General features: G+C 36.4%; 1 protein-coding gene across 1 annotated transcript in view; it reads right to left on the bottom strand.

Moving 5' to 3' along the window:
* The window catches only part of klf7 (Kruppel-like factor 7 (ubiquitous)), a 74,197-nt gene extending 66,721 nt beyond the window's left edge, over positions 1–7,476 (bottom strand). The window contains 1 exon segment of the mRNA NM_001079466.1: positions 7,031–7,476. Within this exon segment, the coding sequence (NP_001072934.1) occupies positions 7,031–7,132 (102 nt within the window). The 5' untranslated portion in view covers positions 7,133–7,476.
* Positions 7,477–17,103: the final 9,627 nt, after the last annotated feature.

Genomic DNA, 17,103 nt, shown 5'->3' with positions numbered 1-17,103 from the left:
AAGGGTAACATTGATGCGGAGTAGTCCTGCCCGGTTTTCCTAATTTAGAAAGCAGGGCACAAGGTTTTGACCCGGGCAGCCCTTCTGAAAACCAGGCTGTCCGGGTCAAACCCGGACAGATGGCAACCCTAGTCAGGAGTCAAAAACTAGATTAACAAACACAGGCTTGAACATGGGTAAGGTGCTGTGGGATAGAGCAGGATTTAAAGGGGATGAGAACCAACCAGGAATGAATAATTGTGGTGAACAAGGGAACCAACCAATAGGAGGGTCTTCTTTATGCTTAATCCAAGTCTTACACATGTCGACTGGCACATTGCTTACATTTTATACTCTTTCTAAATATGGGTGAGTAAAATGAATTTTAAGAATTACCGTCCCCCTGGGCTTGTGCATAATATGCAAAAACAGCCCACACAGTAAGGAAGAACCAGAGTCCCAGAATTGCTAACTTCTTTAAAGGGGCATTAAACCTCCGTTTGTAACATTAGTTCAATGAATAGGGCTTGCGTTCAAACTTTTTTTTGGCCTATAAATTAATTTAAGAAATAAAAATCCATTTTGCCTATAAATTAATTCAAGAAATATACATATTTTTGTTATTTCTTGCACTAAAACAGGATAAATTCTGAAACTAAAAGTAGTCACTTTCTATTTCATTTGAGCACAATCAACCCCACCAGCTACAGCCCCTTAGGGTTTTAAATAAGCAGCAGCTCGTTATACAAATTGGTTTCCCCGTGCATCTATACTGTATAATGCTCCTTTAATACTACCTGTGACACAAAGCTGAAAACTAAATTGCACCCACCCTACAGCACAATCTTTTGAGTGCCACAAGCGCTGTGTCCCCTTAAGCTAAAGTGTTTTTTAAATGACAAAGTAACAAATAAAGCACCAGAATTGGCTCTGTTGCCAAAAATGTGTTCTAAAATTTGATGGAACTCAGAACAAAGATCTAAAGATTTTCCTATATATTTTGCATATTGCAGTACTCATGCAGAATAAGGTATGATAAAGTATAAGAATAAGATAAGGTCATCACTTATATTATATTTTAGTGCCATTGTGCCGTTATATCAAATATCAAGGTTTTTTTTCAATTTGTGCAGAACAATGCAGAAAGAAATCAACAAGCCAGGTATAGCACAGTAAGATTAATTAGCTTGTGGCAATGATTTTAAATAATTCACCTTTATCATTACTGGCCTATTTAAAATCTGGACAGGCCTATACACTAATAAAAAAGTATTTAGCAAATTTAAGGTTTAGATTTATAATAAAAATCCATGTTAATTAAATCAAAGCAAGGACAGACTCTTTGTGATTCGTTTTACTTCCATGAGACCTTACCATAAAAAATGCATTTACTAATTGTATCTGCTTTTTTTACAAGATAATAAAGTGAGGAGTCATTTGTAGCAAGACCTCTATTGCAGTCCCAGCCACTGCTGATAAAAAAATGATCTTGGGCTTGCAAAATTCTAATGAAACAATATTAATGGCATGAAGACCTTTATTTTAGAAGATTTGAGAAATTGCATTTCTTTGCAATGACCTATACATAAAAAATATGTGCATTTCAGTATATAGCACCCTATCTTGCAATCTGTATATCACAATGATATTTGTAACATATCAGTTTTTTTGCCAAGCAACTATGGTAAATAAATATTATTTTATTTTTATGAAGAGTTATAAAAGAAATATTGATTATTGATTTAAAAAGAATAGAAGATATTTTTATACATTGAGTATGAGCATAAAAATATTTATCTAAACAAAACCAGGACAAGTAGGTACTAAATGCTTTATGTGTATGTCTCTAGATCAGACACAAGCCTGAATAATTTGCACCATTAAATTGTAACAGTAAAGAGTATACTGCTTGTGTATAAAGGTATCGGACCCCTTATCCGGAAACCCATTATCTCTTATTCAGAAAACCCCAGGTCCCAAGCATTCTGGATAATAGGTCCCATACCTGTACACTGAAAGAGACTCTTCCTAATAAACATAAAAAGAGATAACATTTTTGGGAGTTTAGTTAATTTTGACAACACTACCTGTTCTTTTAGGTATTTATGGCACTTCAGGGGGACAGTTTGGACAGACCATCCAATATATCTTTTCCTTTGCAATGCACTTTTATTACATTATAACGTATAGCAGAACATCATGAAAATGCTTCTGAGCCTAAAAAAAAAACTTTGTAATTTCCTTTAGAAATACGAAGGAATACATCCAGTTAATCTGGTCTATACATGAGAACAAAAACAAGCATGATACACTTGTTTGTTAAAAGCATGGCCTCTACTGAAACAATTTTCTTGGACCTTGCCTATATATTATGTTTTAGGTTTTTTTTTTTTCGTTATAAAGCAATCCTAGGCCCACAGCTCTACCTGCAAGTACTTGCTGTCCAGGACTGCATGTATGCACATTACAGATTCTAAGAGACAGCAGGTGTCCAATGGGCATGTACTTCCGCTTAGAATCTGTAAAGGATATATGTAGTCTGGGTCACTTAGTACCTGACCTGCTTTATGCCATTTTGAGTACGAGAATGCTGCAAGCTGGATGATTTTTCAAAAATGTGGAGCACCAGGTGGTGTCATTTTCCTGTTCTTTAAGGTTGCAACTATGGTATTAACCAGTATGTTATAACCATCATTGCAACATTTCTCCTATAGGAGGAATAAAGAAATGCTAAAAAAGATTTTGTGGAAGCACCTCATTTTAGTCATTTTATCTACAATGGAAAACACTGCTTATATGAGTCTTCTCTTCTATTCGTTTCAGTTAAAGGAGACATATCATTTAAAAATTAAGAATGTACCAGTGAATTATACTCCTCTAGATATAGAAGGACTGTGCCTAAAAAAGTTGTGTTTCGGACTGATTTATTGAGAAATTCCACCAAAACCCTACTAGTCCCACCAATCTGTTCCACTTCCTGCTGGCTGAATTCTCTGGATGTGCAGGGGAGCCGGCGGCCCTCAGTACACTGCACTGTAGGATAGGAACTAATTAGCAACTAGGCTGACCTGATAGGGAACAGAAGCCTGTCTTTGCTTGTGTGAATGCAAGGCTGTGATTTGATATCCCCCTCCTACTGTGCTTCTGGCAGGGACCGTTAGGACACGCCCACCCCTCATTTGAAACACAGACAGAGAACGGATAAGATCTATAGGGAGCTCCAATAAAGGGGACATTTGCACAGATAAGATTAATGTTAAGCCCAAAGTGAAACCAGCACCATATATTATTCATAATTGCCTACAAAATTAGGGGGTTTCCATTTATCCAATATGTCTCCTTGTCTATCTAGTATATTCTAAATGTGACTTTTTAACTTGAATGAAATTGAAATTGTCACATAACATGAAAATGACACATTAAAAAAGTGCTGGGCTAATGATTTGCTTCAAGAGATCAATGGCCAGAGAAACAAGTATTAGGTTGGTCAAAACAACCCAAGAGCAACATTATACTCCATAAAATGGAAATGATCCAATAAGATTGAAATACCTGGTGGTATAGAATACATGGTTCTGTGGGCCTTTCTAGACTATAATAGTATTTAGTGATGATTATTTTATCACAACAAGCAATAATGATGAACAGAAAAGGGTTTTAAGAGATGTTCTATATCCATAAAATGCAACATATGTTGAATACACTAGACAACATTTAGGATGAAGACACACAGAGCTACTTAGTAGCAGCTACTTGTCACAACTACTAAATGCCATTGCCAGAAAATCCCATTCCATAGGCAATACTAAGAATTGCCTCTATTAAAAAACACGTAGAGACAATTATCAGTAAATGATTAGCATTGTCTATTTCTGTAACTTTGACAAGTAGCTGCTACTAGTAGCTCTGTGTGTCTTCACCCTTAAGGTTCAGCTTACTGTGCACCCACAAGGACTGCCAGATATACAATGTATAATGCAAAATAGGCCCAAAAGCACCAAAACATATATTTTTATTTAATAATAAATTAAAATAAATATACAGTGTTACCCACTCCAATCTGCAACCCTCAGTCATTATGCAACTACATCAGACACCACACTGAGAAGTGAAAGCCTGCAGGTTGCTCATTAGTTTTTATTATAGAATGAATAGAACACAAGCATATATTTTAAAAAGCATAAAAACATGAAAATTAACATTTTTGACACAATATTATTCCTAAATGCCCCAATCTGTAAAATGTTTTTAAGATCCAAACTGGAGATTCTCAGACCATAACTGCTTTAATACCATTTTCTTATGCAGAGAGAGATACTACTATTCTTTTAAGATTTTGTTGTGCAAACACATCCACTATTCTTCTTGACATATTGGCCATACTGTATTATTTCCAAAATGGTCATAATAAAAAAAAATTATGCTAATGGAGTTACAAGGCAACGCAGGTTTCGTTGTATACAGACTTTAGAAACTAATGGTTTTGCAAGTGATTTCATGTTGAATTATTAAAACATCAGGGCAATACTCCCAGGGTCTTATTTTAATTATTCATATCTGTGCTTCAAAACAGACAAGGAGTTTTAATCTAAACCTCTCTTTGTTTGAAATAACAGAAAAACATTGGCAATCAATTCTTGTAAAATGTAGTGATAAAAAGTGAAATGAATTTGAAAAACATTGTGTCACACTATTTACACAATGAATCAGTCAGGTAGTCATTAAATGCAAAGATTTCTGATAAGATCCTACCACCCATGTGGTTTTAGGCCACACTGTAGAAATCAAAAGAAAAGCAGCCTAGTCAGCCCTTTCATGTATCTACAATGACAAAATGAAGAACAGTGATTCTGATACATTCAATACACAAGTGATGAAGACAGAAAAGGAGAGAGAAAGGTTGACAATCTGAATGTGTTAATATCTTTTTTCCTAGAATCCCATATGTTTAGCAGAAATATGATCTGATCTATGAAGAAAAAAAAACACTGACACAATAGAACCATCCAGGCTAATGTATTAATAGTGTCTCTGAGTGTCTAGACCATTATAAGTCTGTCACACTTTTTTTTTTATCACACAAACCATGAATCATCATTGCAAACACCAACACGCAATATACATAGCACTACATCTAACAAATCTCTTCCATTTTATTCCTTGAGACAACATGGCTCCCCTTTTCATTGCTCCGTGTAAAATCCACATATATGGAAAAGCCAATGGAAAAGCAGGAGCAATAAACATACAATGATAGCACCACATTCCAAACATTCCCACTCAGTAAGCAGAAAAGATTGTTCTGGCTAATTTTTGTTTTTTTTCAGCTTGTAAGTTTTAAAACAGAAAATAAAAGCAGCTACACACTTCCATTTTAAACGCATACACTGCCAACAGTCGACTTTTAAAAGGATACCGAAAACAACTCCATGCAGATAGGCAAGTTCCTCATTATTATGATTCAAAAAATGTAAATTAAAATACTACTGTACTTTGATCTATTGTTCTAAAGTGCAAATGCTGTTATGGTTTCCTACTGGGGCAGGCAACAGCTGCAGCCAAAGTATCACATACAATGTGCCTTGGGCATGCTGGCTATGTCAACAGATTATCTGGCATTGTGCTGTCTAGACTGTTATTAATATGCAACTGAATCAGAGTACTGGCCTTGCAAGTAGCATGTTTTTAGGGGCTGAAACATTTTTATAATCACTTTAATTGGCCTGCTTAATAAACATGGCAGCGGACCTTATCCTCACCATACACACGGTAAAAATAACACTAAAAAACACATACATATACTGAAAATGATATGAAATACAAAACTTAATGTAATGGCTGATTTTTCTTTATATAATAAGCACTGAACATCAAAGTGACAGTGTTAATTATCCAGGTTCCGGACCCAGCTTCACAACTTTTTCAATCTGATGATTCAACCATTACAGAGATGCAGTAGAAATATCTCCAGCAATCAAAGGGTTAAATACAATGAAACTGTCCTATTTGCTTTTAATTATTGCACAATGACTGGTGAATTGCCATAGAACAAAAATCTTGGCGTTTCACTTTAATTAATGCCACACAAACCATAAAATGAAAAAAATCTTTCTCCGTTTTTCCTCAAAAGGAAGCTGGTTCTTAGCTGATGTGATTGTAGGTCCTTGTGACATTTATCTACTTTAACCTTCCAACATATTCACCAAGTGGCTGTAAGGTTTAAACATTCATCCATCAAACCATTTCTGTTGAGCAGCACACACCATATCACTCTGAAGTACAAATCTTCAGCACAACTCTTTTGTTTAATACTGTAAGTGACTTTTCAGACTAAAGCATCTGTTGTGCTACAGTAATTCATTACTCATCAGTACACTGGAAAATACCTTTTTTGCCCAGCATGAATTAAAACACAATAGTTTAAAGAGATATCAAGAGGATACACATTTATCTTTGCACTATAAATACTTTATCTGGCAGATCATTAACAATAAATGTATAATTGTAACATTTTGCACTGCATGCACCAACACTTCCAAAATGAATGACGTACATCCCAAATGAAACATTATAATTCCTTTTGCCATAATTGTTGAGAGATAAAATGATGCTAGTCTGTGAAAATGACACTGGATTTTGCTGATTAAGCACATTGCTTTTGGGAAATCTCTATCATTGCTGAAATGACACAATGCTTTGAAAACATCCTGATTCTGTGTGTTGATTGTAATACTGTAGCACAATATGCAAAAAGACACTGCCTTTGGTGGCTAATACAGATTTTATGCAAAGTACAGTAATGTTATCCTCCTGACTCTTTTTTTTATGACAGTATTTAAACGCAATTAAACCCACACATAGGCTAATGGAAACCTGGTGCATTTTGGAAATGGGATCTGAGGGCTGGCAAGGAATGTTATGTATTGGTTATATGGGCTGCTTATGATTATATTGCAAGGTGCCAGGGAAAATCCAGGCAAGAATGTGAAAGTGAATGTAACGTGTGTGCGGGTGCAGTTAAAGATTTACAGGATTAATTTAAATCATTCACCTGCTGCCAATTTTCCTCCAGGGATGGCATTGCTGAGAAGTAGCCCGTGTCATGTACAATCTGGAGCTCCTGGAATATACTATAACTAGCCAAAACATCCATGTTTGCTATGCAAGAAAAAATATGTATATTCCGTGAGCGATGTCCTCCTTAAATAGATCCACAGTCCCCTTTTTTTTAAAATGTTTTGTGTTGGTTGTTACAGTCAGTGGAGATTACAGAGAGCAGGAAAAAAAGCATATAAGTGCTGATCACTCAAACCCAAACATGTGAAAAAGAAGGAGGTTGCTTAAGAGAAATTGTGATAGAAATAGAAAAAAAATGAAACAGTTGTAAAAAGTCAACATCCAATGTGGTTATGGGATGCAAGAAATCCTTTGCAAGGCTGTAGTCACTCCAAAGCTTGTACCAGGAAGAAAGATGCAAACTCACTGACATGAATTGCCATCTATTTGTGTACTAGTGCTGCCTGCTCCTGGATGCAATCTTTGCTCTCTATTTTAGGAGGAAGGGGGAGAAAAAAGCTTGCATTTTCCCTCTCGCGAGCTTTTTTTTCCTCTCTCTCTCTCACCCCCCCACCCTTGATTCTTAAGAGACTTTTTCTCCCCCTCCTTCAGATCTGGGAGATGAGCGAACTCCTCCTCTCTCTTCTCTTTTCTCAAACCCCCTCCTTTTTCCTCATGCGCAGGCGCAAAGAATTCTTGGAAAAATCTGCCACTCAGGAGAGCTGGTGACCATTTTAGGGGAACAGGGAGGGAGGGGGTGTGCCTTCACTAACCGAGGGGCAGTGATGTCAGAGGCGACCAATAGAATCACCAGGTTTGGATTGTGGGCAGTGCAGTTCGATGACAGCGAGTTCTGATTGGCTGCTGGGTCACTCTCTGCTGCCTTACAAGGCAGTGCAAGTAGAGCTATTTTTAGAGGCCTATATAAGCTGGAATGAGGCGCGTACAGTTGCCTGTGAGAGAGATGTGCGCTGAGCTGTTCCTGGCAGTTTGTTGCTGAGTACGGAAGAAAAAGCGAAGTTCTGGCGTGATTTCTTGTATGGAAGCAATATTAAAATGCCAACCTGCTGAGCAGTCCAGCTTTGCACCGCCAGTTAATGTGGGATCTTTGCTTGCATAGTATTTAAACGACAATTTCGTTATCAATGCTGCATGTTCACATGTATATTAAATTAGGGATACCGAAAGTCGTAACGATAACGGTAACATTAATGACAGACTAAAAGCCACGGGTAAATGGATGCTTTTTGTTACACGCGCAAAAAATGAACAACATTTGGCATGATGATGGAATGCGGCTAGAGCGCTGATCCAATCGCATCACTGGGCTAATAAAGTATTGCAAGTAGTTTTGTTTCCTGAAACGAGATAATGTAGCGAGAGCTGTAATTTTCGCTCCCTCTCCCCTGCCTGACTGAAGTGCTGCGGGGCGGGGCTGCTTCGTGACGTCACGGCTCCCGTGGATGCGGTGTCGGTGCTGCTTAACCTGCCTGCCATTGCCTGAGTGTGTCACACAGAACCGTAGCGGGACACTGGGCATGGCGGCTTCAACTTTCCAAGCTTGTGTCCTAAGTGCAGGAAACAAGTCAACGATAATAAAATTCTTATAAATAAAATCTGGCTGTTTTCGCATATTAGTGGCATATGTAAAAGTCATTAGGCCCCACAGCACACATGGGTATCAGCCAGGATCCCTCTGGGTTTGTGTTGGCTCAAGTCTGCTGTGTCTGTTTTACAACTTAGATTGTATGTGTACTTTTTAATACTATCAACTTTTGTTTAAGGGGGTCTTCTGTCTGAAACATAAGCCAGAAATGCCAGCTTTGCAATATTGATACCTGGGGCATTTGCAAAGTAAGATCTATAAGCAATCCGTGGTATTCATCAAGGCATAATCTGTGTTATTCCTTATATTTTGCACATATGTGCAAAGTTGATGTTGCCTATTTGATGTTGGGCATGATCTATCCAGAGGCCTCTTTTCACACCACTAATTGTTCAGTGAGCATGTATACATCTGCTAGCGGCCTTTCTCATATCACAGAATGCTCACTGTACATGTACACATTATCCTCACAAGGGGAGCGACCCAAAACCAGATTACTATTGGAAGTTAACAGGTATGCATAAGCCCATGTTCTATTTTTTCTGATAGATACTTTTATTGTCTTGGAGAATTCACCTGCCAAGTTTTTATGTTTACTGTACCATTGTGCAAGATATAGGAAGTAATGCATAGTTTACCTTGATAAATACCTCTGATTGCATATGGATTTACTTTGCAGATTTAAGAAACTTTGCAGTTGGTTTTTATATTTGGTTGTTATAATGATTTGCCTTTTTTTCTTCCTCTGAAATCTGTAATTTAAAATGCTACCTGACTGTCAGAATTGACCAGACACAGGGTTTTTGGCTCTGGGAAACTGCACAAAGCTGCCACACACCCATACACTCTCACTTTGATTACAGCCTTTTAATGTCCATTAATTATAATGATTAAATATACATAAATAGTCACGCACCCAATAAGAAAACTAAGAGACATATCATGTTAAAATTAAGTTTAATTGCCAGTCAATTATACTCCTCTAAATATAGAAGGAGTGTGCTTAATTACGTTGTGTTTTAGGCTGATTTATTGAGAAATTCCCCCAAAACCCTACTGGTCCTACCCATCTGTTCCACTCCCTGCTGCCTCCTTTCCCAGACTGTGCAGGGGTGGCACTCACCACACTGCACAATAGGATAAGAACCAATCAGCAGCTAGACTGACCTGACTGCAGAGCTGTGATTGGCTACTCCCCCCCTACTGTGCTTCTGGTAGGGATCGTTAGGACACGCTCATTTGAAACAGACAGGGACCTGAGAGGATCTATAGGGAGCTCCAATGAAGGGAACATTTTTACAGATAGTATTAATTTTTAGACACCACATATTCATAATTGCTTACAAGATTAGGGTTTTTTTTATTTATCAATATGTCTTCTTTAAACTGTGTCTTTGGAGCAAAGTGAGGAAATAGACACTGGAATAAGATTTGTGTTTAATAGGTAATAAAAACTCTTAACATATTAGCATTTATTTTGCTCTGCATTGGGAAATAAAATACGTGGTATGGCTTTCTCATATCTCTGTGTGCAGTTAATAGCAAACCCAACTGGCCATTCCTATTAATGCTTTTCTTGGCCTTTAAGTGTACCCATATACTTTTAAGCATTACTTTGTGTTTTTAACACCTGCTGCATGCCATGAGATCATTCATAATTGATACTAATTCATTGACACCATGTGTGAATTTGGTCATGGACGTATGGATGTATTGTACATATCTTTTATGTTGTAGAAATGACGTACTGGTGGAACCATAGAGGAACCACATAAAGCAAATGCATTCAGCATATAATATGTCAAGTATGTCCTTTAGTTTATACTTGTATGTATGTATGTATTTATATTTCTTTTATATAGTACTACTTATGTACGCAGCACTGTAGAGCAGATTGAAGGGAAAATATGCTTAAATATAGCATGACACAAATAAATAGGACTTGTATTGAAAACCTGATATTCACTGTAGAGCACTTTATTTTGCCACCATACATTGTCCAAAAAGCCGCCAAAATAAATGTTTTTACAGATTTACTGCCCTGTTTAGTGCAAATAATATCGATATTTTTAATAAAAACAACTGGCATAATGCCGTTTCAACCGAATCTGTTTATTGGGGTTGTGGTTAAGCACATTTCTCTTTTTCTTTTAACCCTCTACATTCTGTGGATAAAAGGACTGAAGTGCCACAGAACGTATTTTCTACATTCTGCAATATTTCCAGGTTTGGGTACAGATTCAGTCCCTGCTCATTCCCCAGCCCCTAGGCAACGAGCAGAGGCAGGGAACTAGTGGCCCCTGGGGCGAAATTGCCCAGGTGCCCCATAAGAAAACAGCAGGTATGTGGTTATGACGTGGCTGTCATTTCCTGGTCTTCTGTCTTCTCCCAGCGCCGCCCACTCACCAGATCAGAAGATGAAGACAGTCCTCCGTCTCCTGCATACCATCCAGCTCCTCCAGGATGATCTGCCTGCCCAAATTAGCATCAAACAACAACCAAACACACACTTATTACACAAATACACATACATTTTGGGGGGAGTGGTTGGGGTTTCATACATTCACAGCACTCACACTTGCACATGCACACACATTTTTTCAAGTGTACACACCCAATTCTGTGGATTTTTTGTGCCTGAAAAAAAAGGTTTTATTGCCTTTTCGGATAGCGTATTTGCTAACCGCACTGTGCAATACCTTTTGTATGTTATTTTGGTGCTTATATTACATTTTCAGTTTGTATTTTTAGTAATTTTATTGCATTTTAGCCATTTTATTGCATTTCCAATTCTGCATAAGTGTTGTTCACTTGATTTTGTCTGTAAAACTAATTTGGCCAAGCCAAGATATTTAAACTGTGATTCTGACTGCAGATTTCACTAGGCAAAAAAAAAGTATTGAGTAGTAGTTGTTTCATTGGATTTTAACTATTTTATTGCATTCCGCAATGTTCTTTGTTACTCGTTTTTGCCCAATTTTGTCTGCTATATATCGATTTGGCTCTGCATGCCACATAGTTTGGTAAATCTATGCATATTGGGCATCAAACTGTTCAGTAGACCCCTGGCATTCATATATAGAATGTTTTATGTTGATACGTTACGAAATGTTGGATAAATAATGGGTTAAAATGCAAGCTTTGTGATGATTTTCAGAAAAAAATTTCAAAACAAATGTTTAGCATAGCTTTGTAGTTTAGTAGTTTGCAGTAGAAAGCTGTATTTACCCATTTTTGTTTTGTCAGAATGCGTATTTCAGAAAATATATGGTTTTCTAGGGTCTCTGTTCTGTTATGGGGTCTTATGGCACATAATATTCATGCTGGGTGCTTATATTGCATTGTGTCAGATGTGAAAATTCATATGCACTATTTTCATTTGATGAGTACCACACCCAATTTGTTGGTATAGAAAGACAAAATCCTATAACTGCAAATAAGTAGAATAAACAATATTAATTATGCAGCCAAAGAAATATATAAAAAAAAACCATTATAGATCAATTTTTAGCACAGATGAACTAAATATTAAATACTATTTTCAGGTATAATTTTTTTGGATTTTGAGTGCCAAGCAAAATGGAAACAATTGAAATCCCAACAACAGAATATCTAAAAAGTCACTTTTTGGTACTAGTATTTGACATTTTAACTTTAAGCATTTGACATTTTAACTTCCCGACTATATACAAAATAAAGTTCAGGTACTGAGTCTGTTAACTACAGTACATATTCTCAGGACCTGAAGTTTTTTGAATGACAGGTCTTTTTGTATTGTGGAACAGTATGCCTTAAAGCTGTTAAAAACATGTACATATTGAAAAAAAATCAACAAGATTTTTTTTGCCATCAGTACTTATTTAAGCTAGCTTAGTTAACATCAAGTATAAAGTACTGGCTTATTACAGAAAAAAAATAAATCAGATAAAATGCATTGTGCAAATAAGATGCAATGAGAAATGTAATCGCCTTATTTCAGTGATTTTTGAAAAACATGTTTCATTCATATCCCTTGCCCTCCTTCCCTTAACTTTCCTAGCCCAACAGGAAGTGTTTACAAAATAAATTGTCATTGGTAAAAACAACATTGAGGCCAAATATATTTTTATATTTTCAGTTTATCATGGCTTGCTCTTTGGTTGGATATTGCATTAAAATCTGCAATAAATAAATTTGTTGTACACACTGACAAATTACAGTGATCAGATAAATTAGCAGAGGGGCTTATTGGGTGATTGTATAATTTGGGAAGATTAAGGAAGGCTAGGACATTGTCACTTTTGAGCTGGCATCAGTAGGCATCAGAAGAACAGATTTTTAGTCCAAATCAATCTATTGTCCCTGAGAGACGTACACTAAAAAAACTAACCCAGCCATATTATTCTTAGGCTTAAACGATTTTATGACATTTCATTAAAAAGAGACAGATAGAACTGTAGATAATTATTTAATTGTAGTAATATAAAGAAAACAATTTTTTTTATTCTGTTTATTGTTGTACAATGCATACAAAACCTCAAATAGGTTATTCAGTACAAATTCCAATATTATTAGCTTACTGTATTATCATCGTACATTAGTTCAGTTGCTTGAGCTTATGGTAACTGTATAGCTCGGGGGTTCCATGTATTATTGAGGAAACAGCTGTTTCAGTAGTGGAGTTCGTGGATCGTTATATGTACTGCCAAAATGTAATTGTATATCATAAGAAAAAGAATATATTTTGTATATAAACAAATATATATATAAACAAATAAACAGAAAAAAACAATAGCAAGGAACATTAACATTGTAGGTATCTTGTTATATACATGGTCTCTAAAATTAATTTTTTTGGCAGAAGGTTGAGTTAACCTCTCTTTCTGTCTCTCATTGTATGGCTGGGTCTTCCTCTAATTTGGGCTTTGAACAGAATTAATGGGGTTAGGTTGGTCCTATGGAATAAATGTCATAGCATTTCTCTATATATGCTGGAAGGTAAGGTGTACCACATTTGTTTGTATGCTGCAAGAATTTGCTTCATTCACATTCCCACTATGTCTGTTGTCCATTGTCTCGGCCCTTTTGTCAGTTTGTCATAGTCTATATTTTCTGTTAAAAATGAATAAAGGATATATCACCTCTCCCACTGCTAGAGTTCCAGAGAAAGTTGTCTAAGGTGTTGTCCCAATCGTTTGTGAAAAGTGGCAGATAGTTCTGCTAGTATATGTCTGTGCTTGCAAGAAAGCAAAAACATTTCTGGGTACTGAGGCGTATTTGTTCTAAGTTTGGGTATATGTGAGTGGTGCTCTGCAATTTTTATCTATTAAGTGCCATATAGTTCTTACCCCATGCCTATACCAGTCTTGGTATATTTGTAGTGCTTAACGGCTTTGAAATTCAGGGTTGTATAGGAATGGGAGGTGTAATGTGTGACAGAAATTTAGAAAATGTAATTTTTGTATTGTTTGCCTTACCAGCCAGGTTGTGTATAACAGTGGGTTATCCACAACTTTGTCCAGTAGTTCTTGTTTCTGTAAGTGAAGCAGATATAATATGTGGGGATAGGGAAGAAATTGTTGTATGGTGTTATATTTTGATATTGTTTAACCAGTCCTTTCAGGAGGGATGCCAAGTTATATTGCTTAATGTTAGGGAAGTTCAACCCTCCATTTAGGTTTTGTTGTAGTCCGATCCAGCTTTTTTTCTTGTTCCAAATGAATTTTCTATAGATGGTGTTAATTCTCTGGATGTCTTTTTCAGCTATCAATTTTGTTATTATTTTGTAGTTTATATAGCAGCTTGGGGAAAGCAATTATCTTTAGTAGGTTGGCTCTGCCATGAATGAGAGTCTATAGGATTGCTATGTTTTTGGTGTCAGTGAGTAATTCCTCTATACATTTCGTCATATTGTGGTAGTACCGTTCCTTGGTATATTTTGTTAGTTGTATGCCTAAATAGGGGATTTCGTCCTTGGCCCATTTAAAAATTGTATTTCGTGCTCCACCTGGAGTTACATAGTTCCATAGTTACATAGGGTTGAAAAAAGACCATTGTCCATCAAGTTCAACCCATCCGAGTAAACCCAGCACACAACCTATACTAACCAATCTATACACTCACATACATAAACTATATATATATACAACCAGTAATACTAACTGTAGATATTAGTATCACAATAGCCTTGGATATTCTGCTTGTTCAAAAACTCATCCAGGCCCCTCTTAAAGGCATTAACAGAGTCTGCCATTACCACATCACTAGGAAGGGCATTCCACAGCCTCACTGCCCTCACCGTGAAAAACCACCTACGCTGCTTCAAATGGAAGCTCTGTTCCTCTAATCTATAGGGGTGACCTCTGGTGCGCTGATTGTTTTTATGGGAAAAAAGAACATCCCCCAACTGCCTATAATCCCCTCTAATGTACTTGGAGTTGATGCAATAGCCTGAAATTTGTTCAAACTCTTTTATTAGTTTGAGTATGTTAGATAAGGTTTGCTTGGGGTTTGCTATATATATAAATAAAAGATAATTTGCAAACACCGTGATTTTTGTTATGTGGAAACATCTCTGAATTCCTTGGAATTCTGTCATATTTTGGAGTAGTCATAGGAGCTGACCTATGGTCAAGTTAAAAAGGAGGGGGGAGAGTGGGCATCCTTGTCGTGTGCCTTTCTGTATGGCGATGGGGTTTGTAAGTTGACCATTGAGAAGGAGTTGTGTTTGTGTGCTGGAGTTTATAGTAAGAAGGTTGAGCCTAGATTTTTAGTCATGAGAATGTTTTTGCTGTTTCGATCTTTGGCTGATATTTTAGAGGCTACTATTGCTGTTTGGATTCCTAGTGTAGAGTGTCTGTTTCGCACAAATCCTATCTGATGGGTGGTTAATACGTTCGGGTTTGAAAGTTGTAAAGCTTTGTGTATTGGCATCTTCTATGTATATCTTGTAGTAGATGTTGGTTAGTAGTTGTACTGCGTGGGTATGTAGGATCTTTTAATATTCAGTGGTGTAGCCATCGGGTCCTGGTGATTTATTAGTGGCTAGTTGTTTTATTGCATTTGTTACCTCCATGGTGGTGATAGGAGCATGTAGTGCTTCTCTTTAATCACAGTTTATTTCTAGTATGTTATGCTATGATTTTGATTATTGTTTCAGTATTTGTGTGAACTGACTTTTGTTTGGGGTTTATATGTTTTAATATGTGTAAGCAAACACTTACACATGGGGGCATATTTATCACGCTGTGTAAAACGATTGCCGCCCGAACACCAGATTTTACGTCGTTATTTTTCAGAAGTTCCGGCGGAAGAAAAAACACATTAAAAAAATACGCCAATTTTACTCCGTTTTTTTACACAGCGAAGCCTGGCGATGTGTGGCAAATTTTCTCGCCGTTTTTTACACAGCATAATAATTATGCCCCATAGTCTTATATTTTCAGCTGCTATTGTGCATACTGTGGGAAAAGCACAGTAGGCCAATTATAGAGGCTTATGTCTCGACCCTTAATAAATCTATCTTTGACCTATATTTATCATTCAGCAGTTTTTCTAATATTAAAGTATAAAAAAATATTGGAAAAATGTATTCCTGCAAAATAAATGCAGGCTTTCTTACCAGGAGTTTATACAATAACTCGTGTCACAGGCAGGCACAGGTAGACATAGGCAAAATTACACTTTGTCCCAAAACACAAGACATTGACCTGTTTTATACAAGCTAAAATAGCAACAGTATTAAGACCAGGAACATCAAGATACCAATACTATTGCTGGCAGAAGTGATAGAAATTAAGTCAATACTGTGATATTTTGGTTTCTGTTGATATGAACACAGTTTTATAGGATAGTATTGATGAATGTGGCTTGCCACTTTAAACTGTAAAGTAATGGTCTTGTTAAAGTAGCAAATGACGTACAAGTGTGAGTCAACGAGCCATGATAGCTGTTTCTGTGAACCATAATTAAGACAACTAATTTAGCTGTCCCTGCTTTATCATTAAATCACCATTGACATCTTCAATTCATTTTGTTCTCCTCCTCCACGTAGAACAGCATTTATAATGTAACACTGCCTCTTTTAGAAGAAATTGCCACTGTTGTTCAAACTAATTACAAATGTATACCACAATTCTGCCTGTAACTGTCAAATTGTACATAAATATGTTTTAGAAATTGCTATTTTATCAGAAAAAAGTGATTTAACCTAAACTTCTTGGAATAAACCCTTTTATTCTCTTATTTTGTATGCTGTATAATAGGTTACTAATGTTTTTTTGTGCATAAAAAAACAGCTCTGAATAAAAGAACATAAATGTGCTAACTGTATATAGATAAGCTGGCCACAAGATATTCAATTTATGCATTTATTCCATTTAGGAAAAATTAGTTAACTGTTTTAGGGCAAAGCTGCAGTATAATATATATTATGTATTAGCCTATGATTTCAATGTGAGCAGTAAAATAATGGATCTTATTAA

Source organism: Xenopus tropicalis, chromosome 9, assembly GCF_000004195.4.
Source record: "Xenopus tropicalis strain Nigerian chromosome 9, UCB_Xtro_10.0, whole genome shotgun sequence".
NCBI classification, from domain to species: domain Eukaryota; kingdom Metazoa; phylum Chordata; class Amphibia; order Anura; family Pipidae; genus Xenopus; species Xenopus tropicalis.
This window is presented reverse-complemented; position numbering and strand designations above follow the sequence as displayed.